The 27,661-nt window shown below is 36.2% G+C and overlaps 1 protein-coding gene across 2 annotated transcripts; it reads right to left on the bottom strand.

The window, feature by feature from the left end:
- Positions 1-13,079: 13,079 nt before the first annotated feature.
- On the bottom strand, positions 13,080-20,354 carry LOC105961324 (subtilisin-like protease SBT5.4). Of its 2 annotated transcripts, XM_088811388.1 has the most exons (12): positions 20,039-20,057; positions 19,935-20,008; positions 19,700-19,809; positions 19,497-19,594; positions 19,242-19,406; positions 17,208-17,316; positions 15,776-16,310; positions 15,143-15,240; positions 14,812-15,057; positions 14,605-14,719; positions 14,290-14,503; positions 13,080-13,731 (listed from the first exon to the last, which is right to left on the bottom strand). In XM_088811388.1, exons 2-12 carry the CDS (start codon positions 20,001-20,003, stop codon positions 13,193-13,195), a joined length of 2,298 nt encoding a protein of 765 aa, XP_088667514.1. In that variant the 5' UTR covers positions 20,004-20,008; positions 20,039-20,057; the 3' UTR covers positions 13,080-13,192. The 2 variants fall into 2 exon arrangements, with proteins under 2 accessions (XP_088667514.1, XP_012841011.2); XM_012985557.2 differs by having other exon boundaries at positions 19,935-20,354.
- Between the last annotated feature and the right edge of the window lie 7,307 nt (positions 20,355-27,661).

Here is a 27,661-nt window from a genome sequence, read left to right as displayed (position 1 = left end):
CTCTATGTAAATATGATTTCTCAGACACTTGTCCTTCTACTGTTGGTATAGTGAAACTTAATTTTCATACCTTTTAACTAATTTTATCGATTATGTGTTTTTAGTGAATTTTTAAAATTAGAATTTTACTTTAATATATTTGTCCAAAATACAGATTTTAGATTTACAGTACTATTTAATTTTTTTCAAAGTAAAATTTATAAAATAATAATTACAAGGGTCATAATTAAAATTTTATTTAGATACTAGTGATAATTTTGTTAAATATAAATATTTGTTCAACAATTATGAGGACTATTACATTTATAAATTATTCAGATACAATATTTTTCAGTTATCAAACAAACTTAAACGTTCAACATTCAATATTTCGACACTAATCTTAATCATTCCGATATGTATTTAACATTCAGTGTTCAGTGCTTAATTATGTGAAACACAACCTTAGTCATTTCATTGATATACAATCTCTTAAATGGAATCTTAATGAGGTTGAGAACACTATACCTAGTTTTATTATTGATAGGATCTATGGCACGCACATTCCTTCTTGTAGTGGAAACACATGTTATTTTCGGCTTGGAGTAAACAAGGTAAGTTTACTCTTAAAAGTTCATTCAATAGACTTTACACTAAAGAGAACGGGAGTTAAATCCAAGGTTGTTGTTGAGTGTGGATTTTACACTCAATTTATACTTTGTTACAAGGATTTTTGTGGAATTTTATCGATATAATAGTGCTTAATGATTTGTTTATTGTATTGTAGGTACAGTTTGAAGATTCGGGAGTTTTGAGGATGAAACGAGCAAAAACGGGTCAAAACCGGGTAAAACGGAAGAAAACATGTTGGAGGACGAAAATTGGGCACAAAACAACAGGAAGACGACTACGAACAATGCAGAGATCTAACAAATCTCCAGCATAATTTTCTTCTCTTCTTTAGAATTATCTTGTTTTATATTTTTATGATGTTTTTCGTAGGATTAACTAGTAGCTAAGTTTTAATCTAGGATTTTGTCGGAACCCTATGTGGTGATTTTGAACCTAATGTACTTTTATAATATTATATAAATTTGATTTACTGACAATTTCTTCTAATTGATTTTATTTAGTGCATGAATCTAGCCAATTTATATTACTATGTGTTACTGTTAAAATTGAACCGACAGATCGTTTTAATAATTAGAACATGGATAGAAGAACCTTCGAGTAGTTTTCACTGGATTAGTGTGTTAATTGCATGTGATATCATAGACATGCATGTATCACCTAAGATAACCATTGGCATAACTTGCTATTTAATGCATTATTCATAATCGGTTTGCATAATCACATAGCAATTATTTGTGAATAATAGAATTATAATGCACGCGACAACGAATTATTATTAATATAGTGTCTCGGGTTAATAGTTAGGAGTTTAACTTCCATTATAAATGTTTAACTGAGTAATGAATTAACGCATAGAGGGGATATAAAATCCTAGGTCTTTGTCCCGAGCGGTCGCTAGGCACCCCGCCTGCCTTGCTTTATCAATCAGTTGCCAACTCTTTGCCCACACGGTCGTTAGGACACCCGCTCATCGGACTGCCTTCCTTGACTTGCCAACCGGTCGTGCCAACCCGCCCTCACTTGTCAAATGGTGATCAATTTCCTTCGAACGATAGTTTGCCCAAGTTCTCAGTCACATGTCGATTACGGGCCACGGTTGTCCGCATTAGCTGCCGAGCAACACCCGTGCTAGCCACAAGTCTTGCCGAGCATTACTCATGCCGTTTGGCGAGACACGCCCGTCGTGCCAAACGCCAAGTATTGCCGATACTCACTTGTGCCATCAGCCAAATACTTACGATCACCGTTTCCATTGAACCAAGCCGCCCTTGCTTTCTCGGATAAACACCACAAATGCTTGCCCAACAATCGACCACTCATTGGCCGATTGTGTGGATGTCTTGTGCCAAACCTCGTTTGGCACCGTGTCTCGGCCATGACTCAACCACACTCGATTCAGAGCCAATGTCACCAACTAAGGGGGTAATAGACCTCCCCCACCAACGGTCTTCGATGGCCTCGTCGAACCGAAAACATCAGCTTTTGCCTTTGAATTCAACACTTGCCTCTCGTCTGCCCACGACCATTGGTTTATATCGGACGCCCAAGAAATCAGCCAATCACGTCTGTCTTTCCTTTAGTTGTGCTTGATCAACAGCACGCTTCCCACAGCTTTGTTTCGAAATTAAACCAAATTGTCCACCAGTTCTTTCAGCCCACGAAACTCCGAATGCAACGAGCATAAAAACGGCCTCATCCAACAACGAGTAAAGCAGCAGCTAGCCTTTGACACAATTAGCAATTTTACTCGACTCAATCACAAGTCAATGAATGAGACTTCTAAACCACATAAATCACCTACAACTGGCTTTCATTTCATCAACAATAGAAAAATCGACAATAACCTAACATGCCTCACAAATTCAGAATATACCACATTTCGAACCCATAAACGAAGCCACAAATTCCACAACACATGGCAATAACTTAGAACAAAAATAAGGCCACATTGTCCATTCACACACTCAAGTGAATACATCAACTTTCCCTCGGCCCTTGACTCATTTGCACAGCGATGCACGTACAAATGAGTCAAGGGAGTCCACCATCTTGTTTCCAATGGCTGCAATTAGGCTCGATGACTCCTCGTCGTTCGATTGTGCCTCAAATTGCCGCCACCAACAATTCCGTTGGTTTCTTTCCCGCATTTGCATTAGTCACGTACGAGCATTCCACGAAGCATGGACACTCTTCGTCCATAATCATCAACCCTCCGAGAAATGGTATCATTGCGTCCGTGGCAGCAAGTAGGAACTCTTTCCCCAACACCACGTCGAAATCATCTAGTGGTATTGCAGTCAACCCTCACTGCCCTTTCCAAAAACCGATCACTAAATCGACATCGGTTCTGCCTTTCACCGGTCCCGCTTCTGAATTCACATCCTTAACCTGACTTGCATGTTTTGAGAGACTCAAGCCCAGCTTCTTGACTTCTCTCTCGGCAACAAAGTTATGAGTTGCTCCCGAGTCAACCATTGGCTTCACTTATTTGCCATTCAGCAGTACCGTAGCATCCCTTGGTGACGTTAGGTGCCTATTGCACGACCAAAGCACTCAACAATTGAATCGGATTCGCACGCCTAATGTCGTCCGATACTTCCTCACTATCTGACTCCCGCATCAAAGCATTCAAATTGCTTCTTTTAGGACAATCTTTCATCCGGTGGTTGCCTTCACATAGAAAACAACCACGATTTTTCCTGTTGACGATAGGCGGTCCACCGGCCTTGGCCTGCACCGTAGATCCTTCGCCATCACCGTTCTTTTTTTGCTACCAATTTCGGCCACCCTTGCCACCGAACTTTTTTCCCTTGGATTTATGCTTCTTCGAGCCTTCTTTCTAGGAACTATCGGGTCCCATCACTTTGTAATCGACAAGGCGATCCGCTGCGGAAATTGCGCAAGGCAGATCTTTCACTCGTTGTCTCTGCAACTCAGTTTGGGCCCATGGCTGCAATCCAGCCATGAAATTGAACAACTTATCTTCATTGGACATATCACGTATGTCAAGTAGCAGCGAACTGAAGTCCTTGACCTACTCCCTCACAGTTCCCTTGTGCTTCAACTGTCTAACTGATTCCTTTGCAATCTAGCCCATGTTGCAAGGAAGGAATTGCTCTTTCAATTCCCGTTTTAGCGCTTCCCAAGTCTCAATGTTCACTCGGTTGACACTTACATCATCTAACAAACGAGCACGCCACTACAACTTTGCATCTCCCACAAGATACATGCTTGTGATGGTCACTTTCTCGCGATCCGAAACCTTACCTTCCTTGAAGTAATTCTCCATATCCCACACGGAGCTTTTGACTTTCTTAGCACTACGTACTGATAAGTGTTTGTTTTGCACGATTTTTGCTTATCAATTCTTCGAGTTTTGGTCTTCGTTCGTCCAAGTTTTCGGCTTTATTTGTATATATTTTGTTGTTTTTGTTTTATTTATATTTTAGGTAAAGAGAAGCTATTTTTGCCGATTCGAAACGATTTTGGAAGCGAAGCCGAAAATCAAACCAAACACGTGCAAAAGTGCATTCTCGCGGATTGTGGCACTGTTTCGTATTTCCAGCATCACTCTTTCATACGACCTCCGATTGAGCTGATTCAAGTGGCCTTAGAAAGCTAACTTCAATATCTACAACTTTTGTGAAATGCAAAATTGTCAAATTCGGGCTAAAAAATGGTCAAAACAGTGTTTGAAGATGGCGCAGAAGCCCAGATCGCGATCCAGCATTCCGGATCGCGATTTGGGGGTGCTGACAGAGAAGAAATAGGGGTCAAATCCAGATCGCGGTCCGGGAAGTCGGATCGCGATCTGTGGGGTCCGACAGAGCTGAAATGATTGAAGATCCAGATCGCGATCCACATTCCCGGATCGCGATCTGGCATGGCGGTGGGCAGTTCCCCGAGGCTGCCAGATCGCGATCCAAACAACCCGGATCGCGATCTGGGCACGCCTTTTGAGAAAGATATTTTGAAATGGAAAGCTTCTTGAGGAAGCTTTGCATTTCACTATAAATAGAAAGGCCCTTTCATTCTTGATGTCCACTTCGACTTTTTACGGTTTTCGACGGTTCTTCGCGGGAAGCTTCGACTCGGGTTTCGACTCGGGTTTTTCATAAGCTTTTCTTTACGTTTAGTTTATAATTTCTCGTGTTCTTCATTTTGATGCTATGTTTGTAATGAACTGAGCATTTTCTTTTAGGGAAATGAAACCTTGTATATATTGATTTTGATTTCCAGATCTGTGATCTATTTGTCGTTCTTTGATTATGTTTATGTTTTCCTGTATTAAATGCTTTCGATTGTTTGGCCAACAGTTGAATTGATTCTAAATGGGAATGAACTCGAGAGAGGATTTCTCGTTTGATTTTAGGAAAACATAGCTCGGGTTGTGGAAACGGAGACATGATGCACCTCGGGTAGCCCTTAAGGACTTGACCTAAATGCTCTCTTAATATCAGGTTCTGAATGGAGACGTCGGACCTGTGGGTAGACTCTAACTACACTGGAGACGGGGGTTAGGGTACTTTAGTGTCTGGGTTAGCGAATATAGAATTGACATTAGATTCGGATTTGTAGATCTTTATCGATAGTACACTGGTGGATTTTACCCTAAAAGCCATCACACGTCGGAATTCCTCGCTTGTCCTGGCGGACCGTTGTTTTTATTTTTGTTTCCTTTTGGTTTCATGTCATCTCCCATATTTTTCTCCCGTCTAGATAAAGTTTAGGATAGTATAATTACGGTACTTGATAGATTTAGGAACTTAATTCCCTGTGGATCGACATCTGGAATTCACTATTCTACAAAACGCGATACTGTACACTTGCGGTTATTGATACGTAGGTTTTACGCGTATCAAGTTTTTGGCGCCGTTGCCGGGGAATTAGTTAATCTTGAATTTACTAATATCGTTACCAACTATCCTTGCTTTACTTTAGACATTTTTTTTTATTTTTTTTTCTCTTTGATTTATTTTATTTATTTTCACAGATTTGTATACATTGATGTCCTCGATTTATGATCTCTCTCTTGGCGAGATTCAATCCAGAGCTGATTACATTCAACAAGAGTTGGAGGATATTGAAAGACATTGAAGGTTGAACCCAGAAAATGGATTTGCACAGACAAATGAGCACTTGTGCTATTTACAAGACGAACTCCAGTTTCTGGCAAATATTTTCAAAAATTTTCAGAGATGTCACATTCACAAACCACATCCGACCATCCTACATGAAGACAACGAGGTATTTACAGATTTTCGTATGAACGATGAGGTTGAACACCTTGAGGGAATTATTCATCCCAGTTCTGTAGATACTTTTGCGTGTGATGAGAGTGGGATGAAGATGATGGTAGAGGAACTTGACGAACAAAATCCTATCCACATTGCTACTCCAGATTTGAGTGTGAGCGAGGAGACGAGTTTCAAATTTGAGGTAGAGCTTTCTCCAAAGCTCGAGTATCTTGTATACGAGTTTGAGAGATCGGTAGGCAAGCAACCCATCCTAGTCTCCTACCGACTGATTTCCAAAGCAAACGAAAAGTACCATGGGTTGGGATGGTCATTACAAGATTGCAATCTAGTCCATGATATGATTGCAAAGTATGTATCAAGACTGACGGATGGATGCGCAATCTACAAGGCTTTGGATTGGACATAATCCGTCCAAATCGTGTCGGGCCGTCGACTGTAAAACAGGTGCTGAATGGGAGGCAACCCATTATTTATTTTTCGTCATTTATTTTGTTAGTTCTCTTTTATTTTTTCATTTTTTTGGTTTAAATCTAAATTTCACCCATTTTTCTTGATTTTTGCCGGTATCTCGTCCCCAAGGAAAGAAGAGTAAGAAGTCGGGAAGTCTAGGCAATTCCGGCAATTGGCCCTCGGTGCCAAAATTGACGGCACCCCGTGCAACCAAAGAACACTTTCGCAACCGTAGAACACTGATCAATCTGCGGCACGACTGTTCATGGCGTATTTCTTTCTCATATCTTTTATTTTTCGCATTGAGGGCAATGCATGATTTAAGTTTGGGGGTGAGTTTAGCTTATTTTGATTTGGTCTTTTGCATGCATATCATATAATTTAGTTTCATTTATGTATTTCGATTTCCGTAATTGTGTTATGTTTGTCACATGCATTTCATTTAGGATCCAGTGTAAGTTGCATTTCCGGATTCTATTGAAGCAAAGCAATTAATGAATTAGTAGATGGGCTAGTTGATTTTAAAATTGAAATTATGGATAACCGACTAATTATAGATGTACCTTCCGACTGCGTTTTTGCAACTTGTGTGGGATAGCCTTTCGAATCCTTTCCGATTAAGCTTGAGCGCACTTTTCTGAGGGGTATAATAGTTTAAGGTTTGGGAGGCGAGTTAGAATTGAATTATGTGTTCACGATTTCCAGTTGTTGGCTAAAAGTTCTATCAATGGTCTTTACGTTTTTATTTTATGTTCGATGTTAAAAAAAAAAAAAAAAAAAAAAAAGAGAAAAATAATAATTTGTGGTATTGTTGTGATTCACGCTCTGATTTCCCCGCCTTTCTGACTCGAGCTTAACCCGTTGGGTGCACCTCGTCGCCTAAGTCTCCCGAGCTGTCGAGCTTGGGGGTTTCTTGGACTAAAGTTCGATAAATGGGTCAGGGAGATAACACAGTGATGTCGGGCCTTGCACGAGTCACGATTATGCCCGTTTCCAAAAAAAAAATGAAAAAAAGAAAAAGTTGTGATGAAAATCACCAAAAATATTGTAGTTGTCATTTCTTTTATTTGAATAAATAGACCTACTTATGCCCAACTCGAGTTTTTGAATTTCTGAATCAAAACTTACTTTTCACCCACATTTCTACTCAAAACCCTCGATAATTGTGTTTATTGTTTAATTACGGATTCTTGAGTCTATCTTTCATTTTGGTGTAGAAACAACTAATTGCGTCGGTAAGAAAGTCGAATACCTTAAGCCGTATGCCATTCTAAGATTTTAGGTTATCTAGCTCGTTTCATCTTTCGAATTAATTGCAATGCTTTGACCAATCCGGCAACTTTGTGGGTGTGTTGTCTGAAAACCCTCACGAGACACAACTCGTCCTTTGGGGGTACCCAGGGGTTCAACGGCTTGTTGCATACGCTAAACGCAATCGTGATTCCCTACGTCAGTGGCCTAGATATAGTTTGTTGTTTTGTTTTCTTTTGGTTGTAGGTTCGTTTTGATTTACTCGGGACGAGTAAAAATCTAAGTTTGAGGGTGTGATAAGTGTTCGTTTTGCACGATTTTTGCTTATCAATTCTTCGAGTTTTGGTCTTCGTTCGTCCAAGTTTTCGGCTTTATTTGTATATATTTTGTTGTTTTTGTTTTATTTATATTTTAGGTAAAGAGAAGCTATTTTTGCCGATTCGAAACGATTTTGGAAGCGAAGCCGAAAATCAAACCAAACACGTGCAAAAGTGCATTCTCGCGGATTGTGGCACTGTTTCGTATTTCCAGCATAACTCTTTCATACGACCTCCAATTGAGCTGATTCACGTGGCCTTAGAAAGCTAACTTCAATATCTACAACTTTTGTGAAATGCAAAATTGTCAAATTCGGGCTAAAAAATGGTCAAAACAGTGTTTGAAGATGGCGCAGAAGCCCAGATCGCGATCCAGCATTCTGGATCGCGATCTGGGGGTGCTGACAGAGAAGAAATAGGGGTCAAATCCAGATCGCGATCCGGGAAGTCGGATCGCGATCTGTGGGGTCCGACAGAGCTGAAATTATTGAAGATCCAGATCGCGATCCACATTCCCGGATCGCGATCTGGCATGGCGGTGGGCAGTTCCCCGAGGCTGCCAGATTGCGATCCAAACAACCCGGATCGCGATCTGGGCACGCCTTTTGAGAAAGATATTTTGAAATGGAAAGCTTCTTGAGGAAGCTTTGCATTTCACTATAAATAGAAAGGTCCTTTCATTCTTGATGTCCACTTCGACTTTTTACGGTTTTCGACGGTTCTTCGCGGGAAGCTTCGACGAGGGTTTCGACGAGGGTTTTTCATAAGCTTTTCTTTACGTTTAGTTTATAATTTCTCGTGTTCTTCATTTTGATGCTATGTTTGTAATGAACTGAGCATTTTCTTTTAGGGAAATGAAACCTTGTATATATTGATTTTGATTTTCAGATCTGTGATCTATTTGTCGTTCTTTGATTATGTTTATGTTTTCCTGTATTAAATGCTTTCGATTGTTTGGCCAACAGTTGAATTGATTCTAAATGGGAATGAACTCGAGAGAGGATTTCTCGTTTGATTTTAGGAAAACATAGCTCGGGTTGTGGAAACGGAGACGTGATGCACCTCGGGTAGCCCTTAAGGACTTGACCTAAATGCTCTCTTAATATCAGGTTCTGAACGGAGACGTCGGACCTGTGGGTAGACTCTAACTACACTGGAGACGGGGGTTAGGGTACTTTAGTGTCTGGGTTAGCGAATATAGAATTGACATTAGATTCGGATTTGTAGATCTTTATCGATAGTACACTGGTGGATTTTACCCTAAAAGCCATCACACGTCGGAATTCCTCGCTTGTCCTGGCGGACCGTTGTTTTTATTTTTGTTTCCTTTTGGTTTCATGTCATCTCCCATCTTTTTCTCCCGTCTAGATAAAGTTTAGAATATTATAATTACGGTACTTGGTAGATTTAGGAACTTAATTCCCTGTGGATCGATATCTGGAATTCACTATTCTACAAAACGCGATACTGTACACTTGCGGTTATTTATACGTAGGTTTTACGCGTATCACGTACACAATCAAACGCAGTCGGTTCCGGCACACGAACTTTGGACCCCGACATTCTGCCCTCAGAACTTGGTGCTTCATTTCGGACTGCCCTCTTCAGTGCCGTCAAGTCTGTAAGCATTCCGTCAAGCTTCATCTCAACAATATCAATGAAGAGTCCCATCTCCTTAGCAATAAACATGAACCCACCTTCCACAAACTCGGGCAGATCATCCAATGATCTTGTCAAACGGTCGAGTTCTCTCTTCCCATCGGCGAGCCTTTGCAAGATTGGTGGATCCATTCGATCTAGGGGCTGCCCAACCAGGGCATCAAGGTGTTGTAGCCTTGAATCCATCTCTAGCATCATCACACCAGTAGGATTTGGATTTGTAAAACATCCAGAATCTCCTGCCATACTGACCAACAGCACGTTCAGAACCCTTGAACCGGACTCTGATACCAACTGTCACTGGGGTTTCTTTCCTCAAGAAATTTTCACCCGTGCAGCTTGATCTCCCCACAAGATAAGTCAGCCTTCCTCTTGATTCTTTTTGCACAAACGCACAAACACAAAGTCTTTTAAGGCAACGTAAACGTAAAAAAGAGTATGCAGCGGATAACAACACACAAACATATTTACGCGCAATGCAACCTTTATATTGATTTCCTAACAAATAATAGAAAGGAGACTAAGGTGCACAGACAAAATTCTTACTCAGAATGCCCACAGTTACAATATGAACTCTCTAATACTAGATGATTGGATTTGTGCACTCTTAGCGCTATAAATACAAGGAATATGGCAATTTACACCCCCAAACTGCCTAGGGACACTTAGCGGCACGCAGGCCTTACATGTGACTAACTTTTTCAATTTACAAAGGTCAGTTTTGCATGTTTTCTAACCCTCAACTGCTCCGCAACTGCCCACCAAAACGGTGCAAATAATAAAGTAGCGCGCCCACTCTTATTCGGGCGCGCGCACGTCAAACGGCCGAATAGCCCAGCCGGTCGCCAGGCAACCCGCCTGCCTTGCTTTGTTAATCACTTGCAGCTCTTTGCCCACACAGTCGTTAGCACACCTGCTCATCGGGCTGTCTGATACGCGTTAAACCTACATACGAATAACCGCAAGTGTACAATATCGCGTTTTGTAGAATAGTGAATTCCAGATATCGAACCACATGGAATTAAGTTCCTAAATTTTCCAAGTACCGTAATTGTACTATCCTAAACTTTATCTAGATGATTAAAAGGATGGGAGAAATGAAGCTAAAAAGAAACAATAATAAAAACATCGGTCCACTAGGACAAGCGAGGGATTCGGACGTGTGATTGCTTCTAGGGTAAAATCCACCAATGTACTATCGATAGAGATCTACATATCTAGATCTAATGTCAATTCTATATTCGCTGACCCAGACACTAAAATATCCTAACTCCCCGTCTCTAGTGTAGTTAGAGTCTACTCACAGTTCCGACGTTTCCATTCAGAACCTGATATTAAGAGAGCATTTAGGTCAAGTCCTTTAGGGATACACGAGGTGCATCACGTCTCCGTTTCCACAACCTGAGCTATGTTTTCCTAAAATCAAACAAGAAATCGTCTCTCTCGAGTTTATTCCCATTTACAATCAATCCAACTGTTGGCCAAACAATCGAAAGCATTTAATACATGAAAACATAAACAAAATCAAAAAATGACAAATAGTTCACAGATCTTCCAAAATCGTTTAGAATAGGCAAAAATAGCTTCTATTTACCTAAAACTGATAAAACAAAAACAACGTTAAATATACAAATAAAGTCGAAACCTTGGACAATGAAAACCAAAACAGGAAGATTCGATAAGTAAAAGTCATGCAAAACAAACACTTATCACTGCCTTCCTTGACTTGCCACTTGGTCGTGCCAGCCTTCCCTCACTTGTCAAGTCGTGATCAATTTCCTTCGAACAATCGTTTGCCAAGTTCTCAGCCACATGTTGATTACTGCCCACGCTTGTCCGCATTGTCTGCCGAGCAACGCCTGTGCCAGTTACAAGTCTTGTCGAGTATTACTCATGCCGTTTGCCGAGACACGCCCATGCCAAACGCCGAGTATCGCCGATACTCACTTGTTCCATCAGCCAAGTACTTACGATCATCGTTCTCACTTGAACCAAGTCGTTCCTTGCTTTCTCGGACAAACACCAAAAATGCTTGCCCAACACTCGACCACTCATTGGCCGATTGTGTGGCTGTCTTGTGCCAACCCTCGCTTGGCACCATTTTTCGGCAATGACTCGGCCACACTCGAGTCATAGCCGATGTCACCGACTAAGGGGGAAATAGATGGGTTGGTTGAAATTTCCAACGGATAGAGTAAATCGATTAAGAATTTATTATCGGCCTAAAAATATGGATTGGTTGTTGGGTAAAACCAACCACGTCACAACCCTAATTTAGAAAAATCTTCATACCACATGGATGCCAATAGATACAATTACATTTAAGTTTTAAGTAAGTAACTCCTTAGTGCTTAGTTTGTTTTAGTGTTCAATCCTCATAGAAATTTTTAAACACTGCACTCCCTATTTATTTTATATTTATTATATTTAGCTACCTACCCTTCACTTTACCAATATTGCCCTTGTTTTACAATAAAAGTACGAAACAGTAACACCATAATGTTGGTGATGTTTTATGCACGTAAGTGCACGTATCGTAACAAGTAATGATAGTGGACCCGTGAGAGTCGGGATATCGTACCTACAAGGAGCAAGTTATTTTTCTACTACTAAGTACCTGAATCGTCACAACTTATTTTTATCCAAACAACAAAATTGAGTTTATAGTTAATTAATTCTACGATTATGAAAAACAAATAATAGCAAAAAACAAATAAAGAAGAATTTAATCAAATTGGGAAAACGTGTGTATGGCCTCTCGGACTGCCGTCCCACAGCATACTGTGATTCTCGGGCTGCTGTCCGAGTGTACAGTAGTTCAACCCCTCTGTTTCACTAGAGGGACCACGGTCTCACATCGCTGGCTATTTCTCGCGCCGCAGTCCTAGTCGGCATAAGGTATTTTTGCACATTACATGACTCTAAATCTTTTTTTGACCCATGTACGCTTTGAATTTTGATAATAGTCCTCAAATAGTAGATGTAGCCCTTCGAGATAGATGTCTAGTGACGCAAAATCAAATTATATATTTGGAGTTCAGATGAGTGAGTTAGGACCAAATATTGTAAATACTGCCAAAATCATCCTTCTAATTTCTTCTTCAAACATTGATTTTGCCTCCGAACTTATAACTTTCCACCCATTATTATTTCGTTTCCACGTGTTTACCTACATACTAAGAACACCAAAAACACCTGAAAAGAATAAAAATGACTAAGAAGCGAGCAACAATCCATATCATAAAATAATGAAACAGACTGCAAATCATGGACTCATCCCATAACACATGCCCATCTTATTTTCTCGTTCAATCTTGCGTTGCATTTTATTTTATACAATTCATATAACATATTCATGCTACGTGTATACAACTAATGTCAAACATACGTACAGAAAAAATATATAATAATACACACTGAACACAATATACATAACATTGAAAGAAATTATACACTGAACACATGGAAGAAATTCATTGGACCACGAATAGCCAATAGACTTAAAAGAAAACTCAACTTGCAAGAATTTCCATTGGATAAAAACATGTGTAAATTCCTTTATAAGTTGTTTGCACAACATGAATTGGACTTCTCATGACATATAATAATGCCTACCATCAACTGGCAAAAGAATGTGTCAAAATCCTATAGTTGTTTAACAACAATTGGACTTCTTACATAATGCCTACCATCGGACCAAGTCAACTGTCCAAACACATAGTCCCTCACACCACTTTTTTTAGCCTTTAAAGTAACCCTAAACTCCTTCTCCTCTCCTTCTCTTTCAAACTTCAAACTATTCGGTTTCACACTAACCGATATTCCATGCGGGCTTCGCACCCGAGCTTTGTAAGTACCCGGAGAACCAACATTCTTCACCTTTCTACTCACGGTCACCGTGCCTTTGAGGCTCGGAACTGTGATCGAAGGGTAGTTGAAGTCGATGAGGCTAATCGGATCGCGGCACTTGTATGTTTGTGATTCGTTAGAGAATTGTTGGATTTGAGTGGCGTTGTATCCGAGGGCGCATAGGAAGTCCAAGTAATCGTTTGCGGATAGATCGTAAACCAAACCGGGGTCCATTGCACGGTTAGGTTGGATGTGTCCTCCTCCGTAGTTGAACGGTGTAGCTTTGGAGTAGGACGCGTTTGTCAACGGCTTCATAGTGTTGTCGCGCGTTCTTGCTGTAAGAAAAAAAAACACGGTGACAACTTAGTTGGAGTAGGTGTGAAAATGAGAAGGATCGGATCAAAATTAGCATTTTCTATGAAAAATTCCATTTTTGTCGAAAGTGGAAAATTAATTCCAATTCAGTTCCAAACAAAGTCGGAAGAATGGGAAATCGGAATGAAAAAACTTGTTTCAAAATAAAAAATAAATAAACAATTATTGGAATCGGTAGCATTCGGAAATTCCATCTTTTTGTCACATATAACTATAATACCAAATACATAATAATATTGATATTATAAATATAATTTTCGGGAAAAAAAATCATTTTTTTTGGAAACTTCTTTTAAATAAAAATCGGTATCTAATATGTATTCCAATTCCATTAAGAAAATCGGAAACATCAGAAATTTAAAATGTTGGAATTCAAAATGATTAATTTTCGGATCGGAATCGTCGAAATTTGGAATTTTCATTCTGATTTCCACCCTAATTAGGAAATATCAAATGATTACTGAAAAAAATCGAGAAAGTCTCTTTCGGTCATTTTCGAAGCATTATGTTGTTCTTACCGGTGGTTATTATAGCCGATTTAATAGCTGCGGGGCTCCAATGTGGGTGGAGGGTCTTCAATAGGCCGACAACTCCAGACACGTGAGGGCACGACATTGAAGTGCCTGATACTGAGTTGAACAAAACTCTTCGCGTGTCGAAATCTTGATTAGTCGGTCCTTGAGCCTCTGTGTACGCAGCTATAACACTCACCCCCGGAGCTGTAATATCCGGCTGCAAAATAAATTAGAACGACGTGTTAAATAAGTAGGCACAAAACAAAAGAGAAACACCATTTGTTTACTAGCTAGTACCAATAAATAAATAAAACAAACCTTGAGAATCTCTGGATTTAAGGTATTGGGTCCGTTGGACGAAAAAGCTGCCATGAATGGAGCGGGCTTCGTCCCCAACTCCGTCGTAGCTTTGGTGATGTAAGCAATCGGAGACCTATAAATATAAAATAAAAAAATAATCAAAAAAACGGACTTTCATTAGTGCTAGATTTGTGACAAAAAAGAAAAACACAAGATTTTTCTAACCTTGTAGAATTGATGTAAGAGAAAAGAGCAAGACCATCAGTGTAATTGATGTGTGAAGCAGGGAGAACATGTGGATCAGCAAGTATTTCATTACCGGATATCTGATTGTTCGCTAACACCATTCCGACCGCTCCGCATAAAGCAGCTTGCTCCCCTTTGTCAACTCTTGCATTGTCTCCCCTCAGACAAACCAATATTTTCCCCTTTACTTTTTTAGCATCCAGAGTTCCGGCTTTGCACAGCAACCTGCGTTTAATTCGTACCCAAAAAGAACGTAAGATTGGAGTTTGCAAAAAGTAGAAGAATATACGAAGATGTTTATCGGGCTTACGCTTGGTCAGCAGACGCATTAGCAGCTTTAGCATCTGTAGCAGAGATTATTTGGAACGACTTCTTTTTCGGCAACGATTTAGCTGAGAGGCTTTCTCCCTGTGGAGCATTATGAAAATTAGTTTCTCCAATATTAGAGTTTCCGGTGGAATCGGACGATCGGATGGAATTAGCACTTTCGGAAAAAAAATCAATTTCTTTTTTCGTAAAAATCGAAAACTGGAATATTCGGAAATTGGAATGAAAAAACTGGTTCCAAAATCGGAAATTTTCGGAATTGAGTTTGCAGAATCTGGAAATTCCAATTTTTTGTCACCTATAGGCTAAAATACTTGCATACATAATAATATGGATTTCATAAGTGTAATTTTCGGACAAAAGTAGTAATTTTCGAAAAAATAAAATCAGAAAGAAGAAATTTTGGAATTCGGAATGTAAAATATTGTTCCAAAATTGGAAATGTACGAATCGGAATCGGCTGAGTTCGGAATATCCTTCGTTTCAATTTCCACTGTAAGGACAGCTTAAGTATGTTTTACAGAAAGCAGAGTGAAGAAAAGGACAATATATGTGTATATCAAATATGAATGTCATAAGTAAATAATTGAAGCCCAAAGGGGAAAAGAAGACCTACCCTCAAACGCATTTTATTTCCGAGAACAACATAGCTCGGAAACTGCCGATCCATAGTGCTAGCCCCGACGGTGATCTGCCAAGGCGCAACATTCGATACCGTTCCAGCACCGGGCCCCGAGTTTCCGGCCGAGCAAACCACAACAACCCCACGCCGGACCGCGTGAAACGAGCCAATTGCAACACTATCGTTGTAAAACGGGACGGCATCGCCCCCTAGAGAAACCGACAGCACGTCAACTCCGTCGTGAATGGCGACATCGAAGGCGGCCAATATATCGGCGTCGAAGCACTCGTTGCCGCCGACGGGAGGCCAGCACACCTTGTACGCCGCCACCCTGGCACGAGGAGACCCCCCCTTTGCCGTCCCGTTTCCGAAACCGAATACGCTAGCTCCGGCGACAAAGTTGCCACCGGCAGTTGATAGGGTGTGGGACCCGTGGCCCTCGGTGTCTCGTGGGGTGCGGAATGTGGAGTTGAGTGGGCCCACTGCTGAGCTGTATCCTTTGTTGAAGTATCTGGCTCCAATCAGCTTCCTACACACAACATGAATAGGAATTAGGATCACAACAAATTTATAAAAATGCATTAATTAGGTGTATGAGTGTATCCTAGTGCATATTTATCAAATGACATGCTCACTAATTCTATCGAATGTTTTATTGCACCCACAAATTTCGTGGCCTGAACGGACATTTTCTTAGAAAATTACTAATAAAATTTAATTTTTTTAAAACAAAATTATCAATAATAGAATTGTATATAATAATAATGCACAAAATGGTAATACAACTTCAAAAGATTATTTAAATTTTCATTAAAATATTTGAATTAGTAATTTTTTTTTTCTCTACTTGATGTTCCTTTCAACAGTTCTTTAGTCAGTTCTAACAAATCGCTCTTGATACTCTACATCCTATGCATAACGTATGGGTCCGGCCACAACTGAGGTAAGGTCAAATTACGGAGAAAAAAAAATTCATGTTTGGATGATTACGATCACCCCTTCAACTTTGAATCTTACACGTTCATCATTGCGGTCTCAAATTTAACGTAATCTTTTAGATTATGTGGAATTTTTTGTTCCCGTTTTACCACCTTCCAGCTCCACATTTTGAAACAAGATAATCATAAGAGGTATCTCTTGGCTTGTAAATATCATATTGTGGTGCATCACAAACTGCATTTTTTTTTATAAAACAAGTACAAACTAAGATTATGTTGAATTTGACACCGTAAGGATATATGTGTAAGACGATTCATAGTTTAAGGGGTGGTTGTAATTACCCAAAAACAAAATATTTTTTTATAATTTGACATTACCTCAAGAACGGCCGTAATTATCCTATTAAGTATTTGTAAAATAAAGAAAAGAAAGAAAAGAGGAGAGAGAGAGAGAGAGAGAGAGAGAGAGAGAGAGAGAGAGGGGAAACCTGTTGCAATGGAAGGAGGCATCAAAATTATTTTGGCAAACTCCTCTCCACTTTGATGGGATTGATCCAAAATTTTCGTCACTAAAACTTTTGGAATCTGGCCACACACCTGCTTTCAATAATCACACAATTAACCTAAGTGCTTAATGATAATGAAACCACTATAATTTACATAATCACCCCCCATGTGCTTATGTCTTTTATTTAATGATGATGATATCTTTATTAAATTATAACACTTTTATTTATTTCAATTTATCACACGCACCCGTGGTGTAGTATGAGAAAAAAGAAGATTCCAATCAAGTGTACATTAACCTTTGCTCATTAAACAACTCTTTTCATCAGTTAATAGAGTCAACCCAGTGACATTTTTTTATTAATAACAAGAAATGCTATATAATTACCAAAATATTTGTGGAAGAAGGTGCCAATAGTTGGCCACGTGTATATTATTTATATATACTCAATAAATTAATAATCTCATTTAAACAGTAGTTTTAATCGGTCTCAATTGAAGGACAATACTTTAAAAAAAAAATTATTAAATTAATATTTCGCTAAATTAATAGAATTTTTGACAGATCACAACGATTGTATTAATTTATAGAAGTATTTAACTGTAAAACCTCTATAAATTAATACAGCCGGGACTAGCAAAATTCTATTAATTTAGCGAGATATTAAATTATCGAACTAATAATTTAAAATACATGTTTATCGAATCGGGACCAAGAGAAATTATTATTTAAATAAGATTATTAATTTATCATATTTTGTTTATGTGGAAAGTATAATTAAGTAATTGGGAAGCGTAATTTCTTATCCAGAAAACCTAATAGGCAAGATTATTATAATAGGTGGATCATATCATAAACAAACAAATCTTGTTAAATCAATGATGCATATGCTAAGTCAATAATAATTGCCAGATTGATTTCCTGTCACAAACTTCCAAACAGAGATGGGAGAAGACAATAAAATAATTCAACAACCCAATCCCATTCATTTTTTTTTTCAAATGAATTCAAACTCTCGAGCTATCATTTAGTATTGTAGTGACAGAAACTTCAATATTACTCAATTAAAAATTTAGTGCTTCGAGTCAAATTCAATTTAGACAATAATACGGGAAGAATACACCTTTCGCCCCTTCAATTTATCTTAATTTTACATTTGACCGCCCCTGTTCACAAAAATTAGATTTAATCTCTTATGTTTCTATAGTTTAATATTTTTGGTATTTTCTATGTCAATTTACCTTTGGTCCATCATTAGTTAAGACAGTGATGGTCACATGTTTGATTCCGTTAGACAAAATTGATGGGAATGACAAAAAATGTGTATGTTTGTTTAGGTTTTCAAATTCTTTTCATTCTTTCCCCAAAATAAAATTATCCTTTTGAAATATTTTCAAAAAATTTTCCCAAAAAATAATTCAAATATTTTTCTCTCTAACATACATGATTTGACTGCTACTTAAAAATTGTCTTCACTAAAATACAAATTAAAATGACTTTATGCTTCAAATTCTTCTTCCAAAATACCTTTTTCCAACACCTTTTAGAAATGATTTGACTTGCTACAGTACAAATTGTCTCCTCTCAAAACACAAACAAATTTTATTTTATTTTCAAATTCTTCTCCTAAAACATCTTTCTCTAGAATAAAATGGAAATGGAAGCCCAAAAGCTTACCAAACATAGAGATTTTTTTATTTTTTTAAAAGGGACTAAATCTTCTTTTTTTATGAACAAAAGGACCAAATATGAAACCAAGATGAACTTAAGGGACCCGAAAGGGTATTTTTCCCATAATAATACTATATAATATCCCAGACTCTAGGTCCCTCAATAGCTCAGTAGCTACTGGCCCATTGAGCTGTTAGGTATCAAAAGTTAATGGATATTTATTGACGTTTGAAATTAAATTATGTATAAGTTAGACAGATATTTCCGATTCTGTATAAATTATGAATAACGGTATTCTTGAAAAAAAAAAAAAAAAAAAAAATTGACAGGATAAAAAACAAACCAGTATCAAGATTGCCGATAATGGTATCTTCACCGAATCTAGCCTTCTTCCAAAGAGAATTCGCTCGAATTTCACCATTTTCTTCGAGCCCTAGAAAATCCCATGATCTGGTTGTGTGCAGTTTTCTTCCCTGATTCAAGAACACCGACACAACCTTCGGATGCTCTGCACACCAGGTGTTTGATGAAAAACCTCACTCAAAAAAAAAAAAAAAAACTCACCAAACAATTCTCTAGAAAATAGAAACCACTTAACTGGATATTTGCAACGCTTCTTCATCTTCAAGATTGGCCGCGAATCCATTGATGTGTTTCGTGTAAGAATAAAAAATTGCATCTTTGGCCTTATCACTACTGCAGTGTGAGAGAAGAAAAAAAAAACGAAGATTAGGTGAAAATTCAAATAAGTTGGAAGGAAAAAAAAATGAAATCTTGGGCAAAAATTAGAAACTTGTTCACCTTCCCAAGAATGATCCAAGAAACTCATAGTGAGACTGTGTCACTGTATCATAGTCAACAGATGTGACACGTGTTCCATGTGAGTGAGCTCCCAAGTACACTACATATGACTAGACAAAACAGAGAGTGCAACAATCAAGAATCAAGAAACCAGATTGATTATGCTTCTATTATTATTAACCACTACCAAAATTAAAAAAATAAAAATTAAGAATATATATATATATTTGTATACCTTTTTGGTAGCAAATGTGGGACTGAGCAATAGTGTGAAAACAAGTGGAATGAGAAAATAAACTCTCATTGCTCACTCCTTTAATTTGAGAGTAATATTTGCTCTCTTTTCTTTTTGGTTGAGAGCTCTTTGCCCACTAAAAGATAATAGTATGCATCTCTATTGGGGGTGCAATTGCTATTTATAATATATAGTTGTTGATGATGCTGTGGAGTTGACCTTTTGAATGGGTGAAAAGTTTTAGAATCTCTCATCATTGTCTGACATTGGTTTTTTTCTTTTTTTTTTTTTTTTTTCCTAATTGGTGCTATTTGTGATTCATATGGTGTAAAACTCATGATTTAAGACTTGTGTTTGTTTTGTAGATACTACATTCGGTTTATGTGATATATCATGCAGTTTTACATTGTTAATCTATCGACAATCATACACGTGGCCGGTCCCCAGGGGTGGACCCAAGGTATGCTTTGGGGGGGCCTCCGCCCCTGCAGAAAATTTTTTTTTACCTGTTTTTTTATTAAATTTTTTAATATTTTATGTTATTTATCTATTAATTTATACCATTTAGCCCCCCAAACTTCAAATTTAGTATCATTTTAGTCAAAAATAAATAAATTCTAGCCCCCCACCCAATACTCCGTGGGTCCGCCCTTGTCGGTCCCGGTGTTTGAGAAGCCATAGGCAAGAATAGTTTCTTATTTTTATGTAATATTTAATATTTCAAATAATTAGAAAATGAATAAAGTTGTATAATTGTATATTTTCACAATAATTTGATATGGATTCATTGAGTTGAATTTACAAGTCTTGCGTAAAAATTAAAGAGTAGTATAGTTGAGCTTTTTAGAGGTTCTTTAGTAACATAATATTAAAATAAAAATGGTAAATTACAAACACCCCTGAGGTATGGTTAAATTACGAAGACATTCCTCGTATTTGGGTAATTACAAGCACCCCATCAACTATAAATCTTATTACATGTCCACTCTCGCGGTTTCAAATTTATTGGAATCTTCTAGATTATATGGAATATTATCACATTTGTATCCGCTTTATCCCATTGGAGCTCCACATTTTGAGGCAAGAAGATGATCATAATATGTTTTTTTGGCTTGTATATATCAGATTGTGGAGCATCGGAAACTGTATTTTAACACTAAACGATTACAAACTAGAGCACATTCTACGAAATCTAGATGATTATGTTGAATTTGACACTATAAGGATGGAAATATAAGAAAAATCATAATTGATGTAGGGTCGATGTAATTATCCAAATAACAGGGGTTTTTCGTAAATTGACCATACCTTAGGGGTGGTTGTAATTTATCCAAATAGAAGTAAGAAATACACATTATTTTATAATGGATTTACATTTTTGTTATCCAACATTGAAGTAATAACATTAGTGGACCGTTCTAATTAATGGTGAATGGTCACCCAATGGTTAATGGGTGAGTATGTTCGATTTTCAAATGGTTAGCTAACGAGTCTAAGAGTCAATTTATTTTTTTATGGTTAATGAACATTGGTGGTAATAAACGATATAAATTACTACTATTTTTGTTATATTTTTCAGTGTACTAAATATTCTTTATTTAATATTTTTTTCTTCTTTCATGAAAACCAATGTACTAAGTATCCTTTATTTTTGTTATATTTCTCCTTTGTTATATTATTAGTTCAGGGGTAGTTGTAGACTAGTCTTATTCAACTACCCTTCACCTAATAATAGTGTCAGTCCTATTTCATATCGTACTATAGTTGGTAGTTTTAAATCTCATTTTAATCGTATTTTGATATCGTAAAATGAAGTTCGTGTTGTTACTCCATTTGTTGCTTCCGCAACTAGAATTTATTGAGCGGATGTTATTTGAATATTGAGATATTCTCAATGAGTAGTTTTTTCGGACCTTTTTACTTTCATTAACCTCGTCTCTGGAGTTGCATGCTTTTGAAGTCGATCATGGTAGTGACACCACATATCAAAGTCTATTACTAAATTTCGTATTTTTTTTTTTCACAGATTCTCCTATTTATTGAAAGAACAAGAAACATCGATTTGTTGTTTCGAAATCGTCCGCATAAGCCGAGTATTGTGATATAACGTCAAAGTACTAAAATGTTTGGATATATACTTTTCTCTTCTTCATGTCAACGCTCGAGCTACTTCTTCGAGATCCAAAATTTGAAGTAGAAAAAGGCTAGAAGACAATGAAACCAAGCAAAGTCGGGCCGGGGTAGGGGTGGGTTGGATAGAGATAGAAAACAAATTAATGATAAGGTTGTTTTGGCAAAGAGCATGCGGCCATCGTGTAGTGTTTGTGTGGGGGTAGCTTCCCTAGTTATGGAGGGGACCCCTTGTCCACATTCTCCAACTCTTATGGCCTAAGAAATTTACTAGTTATGTCCAATTCATGATTCAAATTGATATTCATATTTGAATTGACTCTTTCTTCTAAACCTTTGATGAATGATTAGTTTGAAATTTATTTATTAGAGTAAGTTCCTCACACTTTGAAATTTCAAATGTATTCTTACTACATAATATATAGCACATATAATTTCGTATACCACATTATAAAAATAATAGGTTGCATTGGAATGGAAGAGTTAGAACTCAATAAAAAGATTTAGAGAAATCATTTCATATATTTTTTTTTTAACGAAGGAACTCGAAGCCGACCATATAGGTGCATTGGGTAAATCTGCACTCTCGTATAATAGATTACAAATCATACGAGAGACATAAATCACACTAGTCTAACCATGTGTGACAAGCTAACTTTTATAAGTAAGGGATTATTAGGAAAAACCCCCTCATTTGTAAATTATTTTTGACATAAATCCTAATTTAATATTAAATTATCTCTTCACCGCCATCTCTCTCCTTTGTTTTCTGTCTTTTTTTTTTTTTATTGTTTCAATTTCTCGACCGCCGCCCGCAGCAAATTCTCTTCTCCGCTCCTTCGACAACAACAACACCGCCCCTTCTATGTATGCCATCAAATGGATTTATGACTTATATGAGTCTAAAATTTGAGGGTATCACAATTTGAAATTTCATTGAGAGAGTTTTGTCAAGTAGCTCGAATAAAATAAGAAAATGAGAGAGCATATTTATTTTTTTGTTAGCGATGTTGATTTTCCAAGTACATAAAAATTGGGTTGGAGATTGAAGCAGCCTTCGAGAGTTGCAACTGCGTGCGAGCCGCGCACTACAAAAAATAAGTCAAATGCTTGGGATTCGGTTCCCACTATAAATGCCAACCCCCAAAAGTATGTGAAAATTGACAACTCACAAAAATAATTCATCTTTCAACAAAAGTTTTGGAGTTTGGTTCACAATGTTTATAAGATTTCATTGCCATACCCCAAATTAATTGGGGCTTATTACAAAAAAAAAAAAAAAAAAAAAAAAAACCATTTTGATAGATACTCGATTCTCGGGTCAAGACGGATTAATGAAAATTTATAATGTACTTATATTGAAATTAGTTAAACCTTTTGATCATTTGAACTAGTAATTAGAATATATAAATATATATATTTTTTAATGAAGGAACCCGCATCCAACTACAGTAGAATCTCGATAAATTAATACTCGATAAATTAATAACCTCGCTTAAATAATAAATTTTCGCGGTCCCGACTCGGGGACAACGTGCTAAATTAATAATTCGCTAAATTTATAAGATAATACACATTCAAAAATTTTAAGAAGCCCCATATAATATATAAATTAATAATTCATAAAAATAATTCTTAAATTATATGGTACAATACATATTTTATAGATCTATGAAGGTTTACTAAAATATAATTTCATTGTCGTTTGTTTCTTGTTGAAGTTCACATTACCATCAATCTCGTGTTTCACTTTTTTTAACATGGTTAGAACTTCTGGTATAACTTTCGTAATACTCAACATGAAATTGTTTAATACCATTGCTGCTTTAAGAGCTTCTGTTCGTGAAACGGGCTCTATAGTACATTGAACTAATGGTACAATGAATAATATACACGTAAAAAATAAAAAAAAAATATAATTATTGAAAATAATAATAAAAATAATTTCATAAATTAATAAATTATTAATTAATGTATAAATTAATAATTATTAATTTATCGATAAGTTAATATTTCGCTAAATTAATGGAATTTTGATGGTCACATCTGTATTAATTTATAGAGGTTTAACTGTATATAAGTGCATTCGATTAACATACACACTCGTATAATAGCTTGCAAACTTCATGATACATAAACCATATTAGGTTAGCCGGCCATGTGTGACAGCTCGACCTAACGACCATTGACAAGAGGATTCGAACGTAGGTCAATTGACATATATTCAGGAGCCGACCCAAGGGGTATTGGGTGGGGGGCTAGAATTATTTTTGGGCTAAAATAGTACCAAATTTAAACTTTGGGGGGCTAAATGGTATAAATTAATAGATAAATAACATAAAGTATTAAAAATATAATAAAAATGAGGTAAACAATTTTTTTTCGTGTAGGAGCGAGGGCCCCCCAAGGTGTACCTTGGGTCTGTCCCCGCATATACTCACTTGCTCCAACCATTAAATCATCTCTTGCCGTACATAAATCCATTTCTTCAGAACACGACAACTGGTTCAAGTAGTTTGAATTCGATCGAAATTTGAATCATTGAAATTCTTTGGTCATTTGAACTAGAAAAATCGTATGAGTTAATTACATGCGGCGTGCTCGTGTTGAATCAATTTTTCTAAATATTCATCAATTGTAAATACTAGCATAAGTTCCCTGTATTGTATTCTATTGGTTTTAGTTTTTAGCACAATGCCCGGATTTAGCTGTTCAGCCATGGATTTTTCTTTTAGCTATCGACAGAATGTATACATATTTTTTGCAGTGAACCAAAATATATTCTTTCTTTTACCTATATGATTCAAGACTTACAATATTTTATTTAAACTTCATGTTTTTCCGCATTTTTATTCTTTTATTTGTGACATGTAGTTTTAAAATTACCACATTCTTTAATTTGTTAAATTTATTTATTTTGTAAATGTATTAAAAGAATATGCATATTTTGTATAATTTTGAAATATTTGTATAATTACATAGTTTATCTATGATTTCCTACAATTATTATATATGTTTTTCAAAATTGGAGTAATTTTATAAATTTCGTACAATAATATTGCATATAGTTTTTAATTTTTTGGGCAAATTACGAGAAATCCACTAGGCAAGGCCTAATCATGAAAATCCCCATCATATTTCCGTAATTACAAAAATCACCCATATTACCGGTGTTTGAGCGTTTAAATCTACAAAAAATATATTTTGACCATTTTACCCTTCAGTTAATTGAAAAATAATAAATGGTAAATTACGAGAGTCCCACCTGATGTAAGGTCTACTTACAGAAATCCCCCCATATTTGCGACATTATGAAACCCCCTGAGGTATGTTTGCCGGATAATTATGCAAGAAATTTGTTCGAAAAACACTTGTCGAAAAATGGTTTGTTATTACGACTTTTTTTTTGCTACGGTAAAAAGCCGTAACAAAAGATATCTTTTACTACGAGACAATCTAGGATTCGTAGTAAAGGCTAGGACTTACCGTAGCACAAAAATATTTTCTACGGCAATTTAGCGTAGCTAAATTTTTGTCACGCCCGTATATGCTACAGGGTAATTTCATAGCAAAAGATTTTTTTATTACGAATTTGGTCCCTTTTGCTAGGGTTGATGGTAGTAATAAAAAATCATTTTTCTACTAGTGAAAGTATTTAAAATAATAAAAATATTTATAACATAAAATTGATTTTACTTAATAAAAATTATAAAAATATGTCAAATCAATTTTAATGCTAGTATTATTAATTGAAAAAGATTGTTTGCAGTTCGATTGAAGACATAGGTGTTGCATACAATTATGGAGTGATTACAAATAAGCTCATCAAAGGGTACTTATTCATAAAGAAATCCAGATAAAAATATCATTTACTAATAAATTCATACATGGTCTAGTTGTAAAGGAATAAAATAACCCCTCATACTTTAATATGCTCCAATTTCATCCTTAACTTAATTTTACCTCAATTTGACCCCAAATTTAACAAATTATTCAATTTTGACCCAAAACTTTTTTTTTTCAAAAATATTTTTTTTCCCGCCGGATTCCGGCGTTGACTTTTCAATTTTTTTTCTCTTCCGGATTTTTTCGCCGGTTTCCGGCGTTGACTTTTTCGATATTTTTTTTTATTTTTTATTTATTTTTTATTTTTTATTTTTTTTATTTTTTCTTTCTGTAACTTTTTTTTTTCGTTTAAACAACAATATTACTGTGATTGACAGTAATATTTACTATATTACTGTTAAACACAGTAAAATTAACTAAACTACAGTTTAACACAGTAATATTGCTATATTAATCTCTAGCACATTAATATTAACACAACAAAACTCATTATTATTGTGTAATAGAGTAATATTACTATGTTGACCGTTCAACAAATGTAAACATAATAAAAAGCCAAAAGAATTAATATTACTGTGAGTGACAGTAATATTACTATAACAACAGTAATATTACCGTCAACCACAGTAATATTACAATAATAGACAGTAATATTATTACGTTACTCCGTAAATAACTCAAACAAACAAAAAAATTCAAACAAAATAATAATATTGATGTGGTTGACAGCAATATTACTATATCAACAGTAATATTACCGTCAACCACATTAATATTATTGTGTTTACAGTAATATTACAATAATAGACAGTAATATTATTACGTTACTCCGTGAATAACTCAAACAAAACAAAAAACCCAAAAATAGTAATATTGATGTTGTTGACAGTAATATTATTGTGTTTACAATTATTTTACTGTCAACGACAGTAATATAATTACGTTGACTTGTCAACAAATCAAACAAAATAAAAAAAATAATAAAAAATAAAAAATAATAATATTACGTTAATTTACTGTCAACGGCAGAACAGTTACATAAATGTATTGTCAACGGCAGTACAATTACGTTAATTAACTGTCATTGACAGTATAATTACGTTAATTTACTTTCAGTGACAGCACAATTACGGTCAACGTTTAGCAGCGGACGTAAAAAAAGGAAAAAAAAAAAAACTTAAAAAAACACTAAAAAAAGTCGACGCCGGAAACCGGCGAAAAAATCCGGAAGAAAAGAAAATAAAAAAAAAGTCAACGCAAATCTGAAAGAAAAAAAAGTAAAAAAAATTTGAAAAGTCAACGCCGGAGACCAACGTTGACCACCGGAATCCGGCGGCAAATTTCTTTTTTTGAAAAAAAAAAGTTTTGGGTCAAAATTGAATAGTTTGTGAAATTTAGGGTTAAATTGAGATTAAATTAAGTTAAAGATGAAATTGAAGCGTATTAAAGTATGCTCCACAAAAAAGTCAAAATTGAATTTTTGTGGTCAGAATTGAATTTTTGTGGTCAAAATTGGATTTTTGTGGACAAAATTGATTAAATTGGGGTTACAATTAAAAATTGGGTATAAATGATTGGGGGTAATATTGGCATATACAGGAATGCTTTCTTTATTTATAATAAATATTAAAGGGATGAGTTTATTGGTGAAAGAGATATAACTCCTAAACCTAGAATAATAAAAATGCTTGATTGAGAACTTATGCAAAAAAACCCCTACAATTATTAAGTTAACTTGAAACTAAATTCAT

This window comes from Erythranthe guttata, chromosome 13, assembly GCF_056151865.1.
Source record: "Erythranthe guttata isolate IM_541 chromosome 13, IM_541, whole genome shotgun sequence".
NCBI lineage: Eukaryota > Viridiplantae > Streptophyta > Magnoliopsida > Lamiales > Phrymaceae > Erythranthe > Erythranthe guttata.
Note: the sequence above shows the minus strand (reverse complement) of the source record. Positions and strands in the feature narration are given on the sequence as shown.

What these genes read in the sequence shown, in the direction of transcription:
- LOC105961324 (XM_012985557.2), bottom strand. Translation starts at nt 20,003, where the DNA reads ATGAGAGTTTATTTTCTCATTCCACTTGTTTTCACACTATTGCTCAGT. An exon ending in CTTGGATCATTCTTGGGAAG is followed by an intron (nt 19,595 to 19,699) that starts GTGAACAAGTTT and finishes CTCACACTGCAG; the next exon opens with TAGTGATAAGGCCAAAGATG. An exon ending in AATGCGTCTGCTGACCAAGC is followed by an intron (nt 15,058 to 15,142) that starts GTAAGCCCGATA and finishes AATTAAACGCAG; the next exon opens with GTTGCTGTGCAAAGCCGGAA.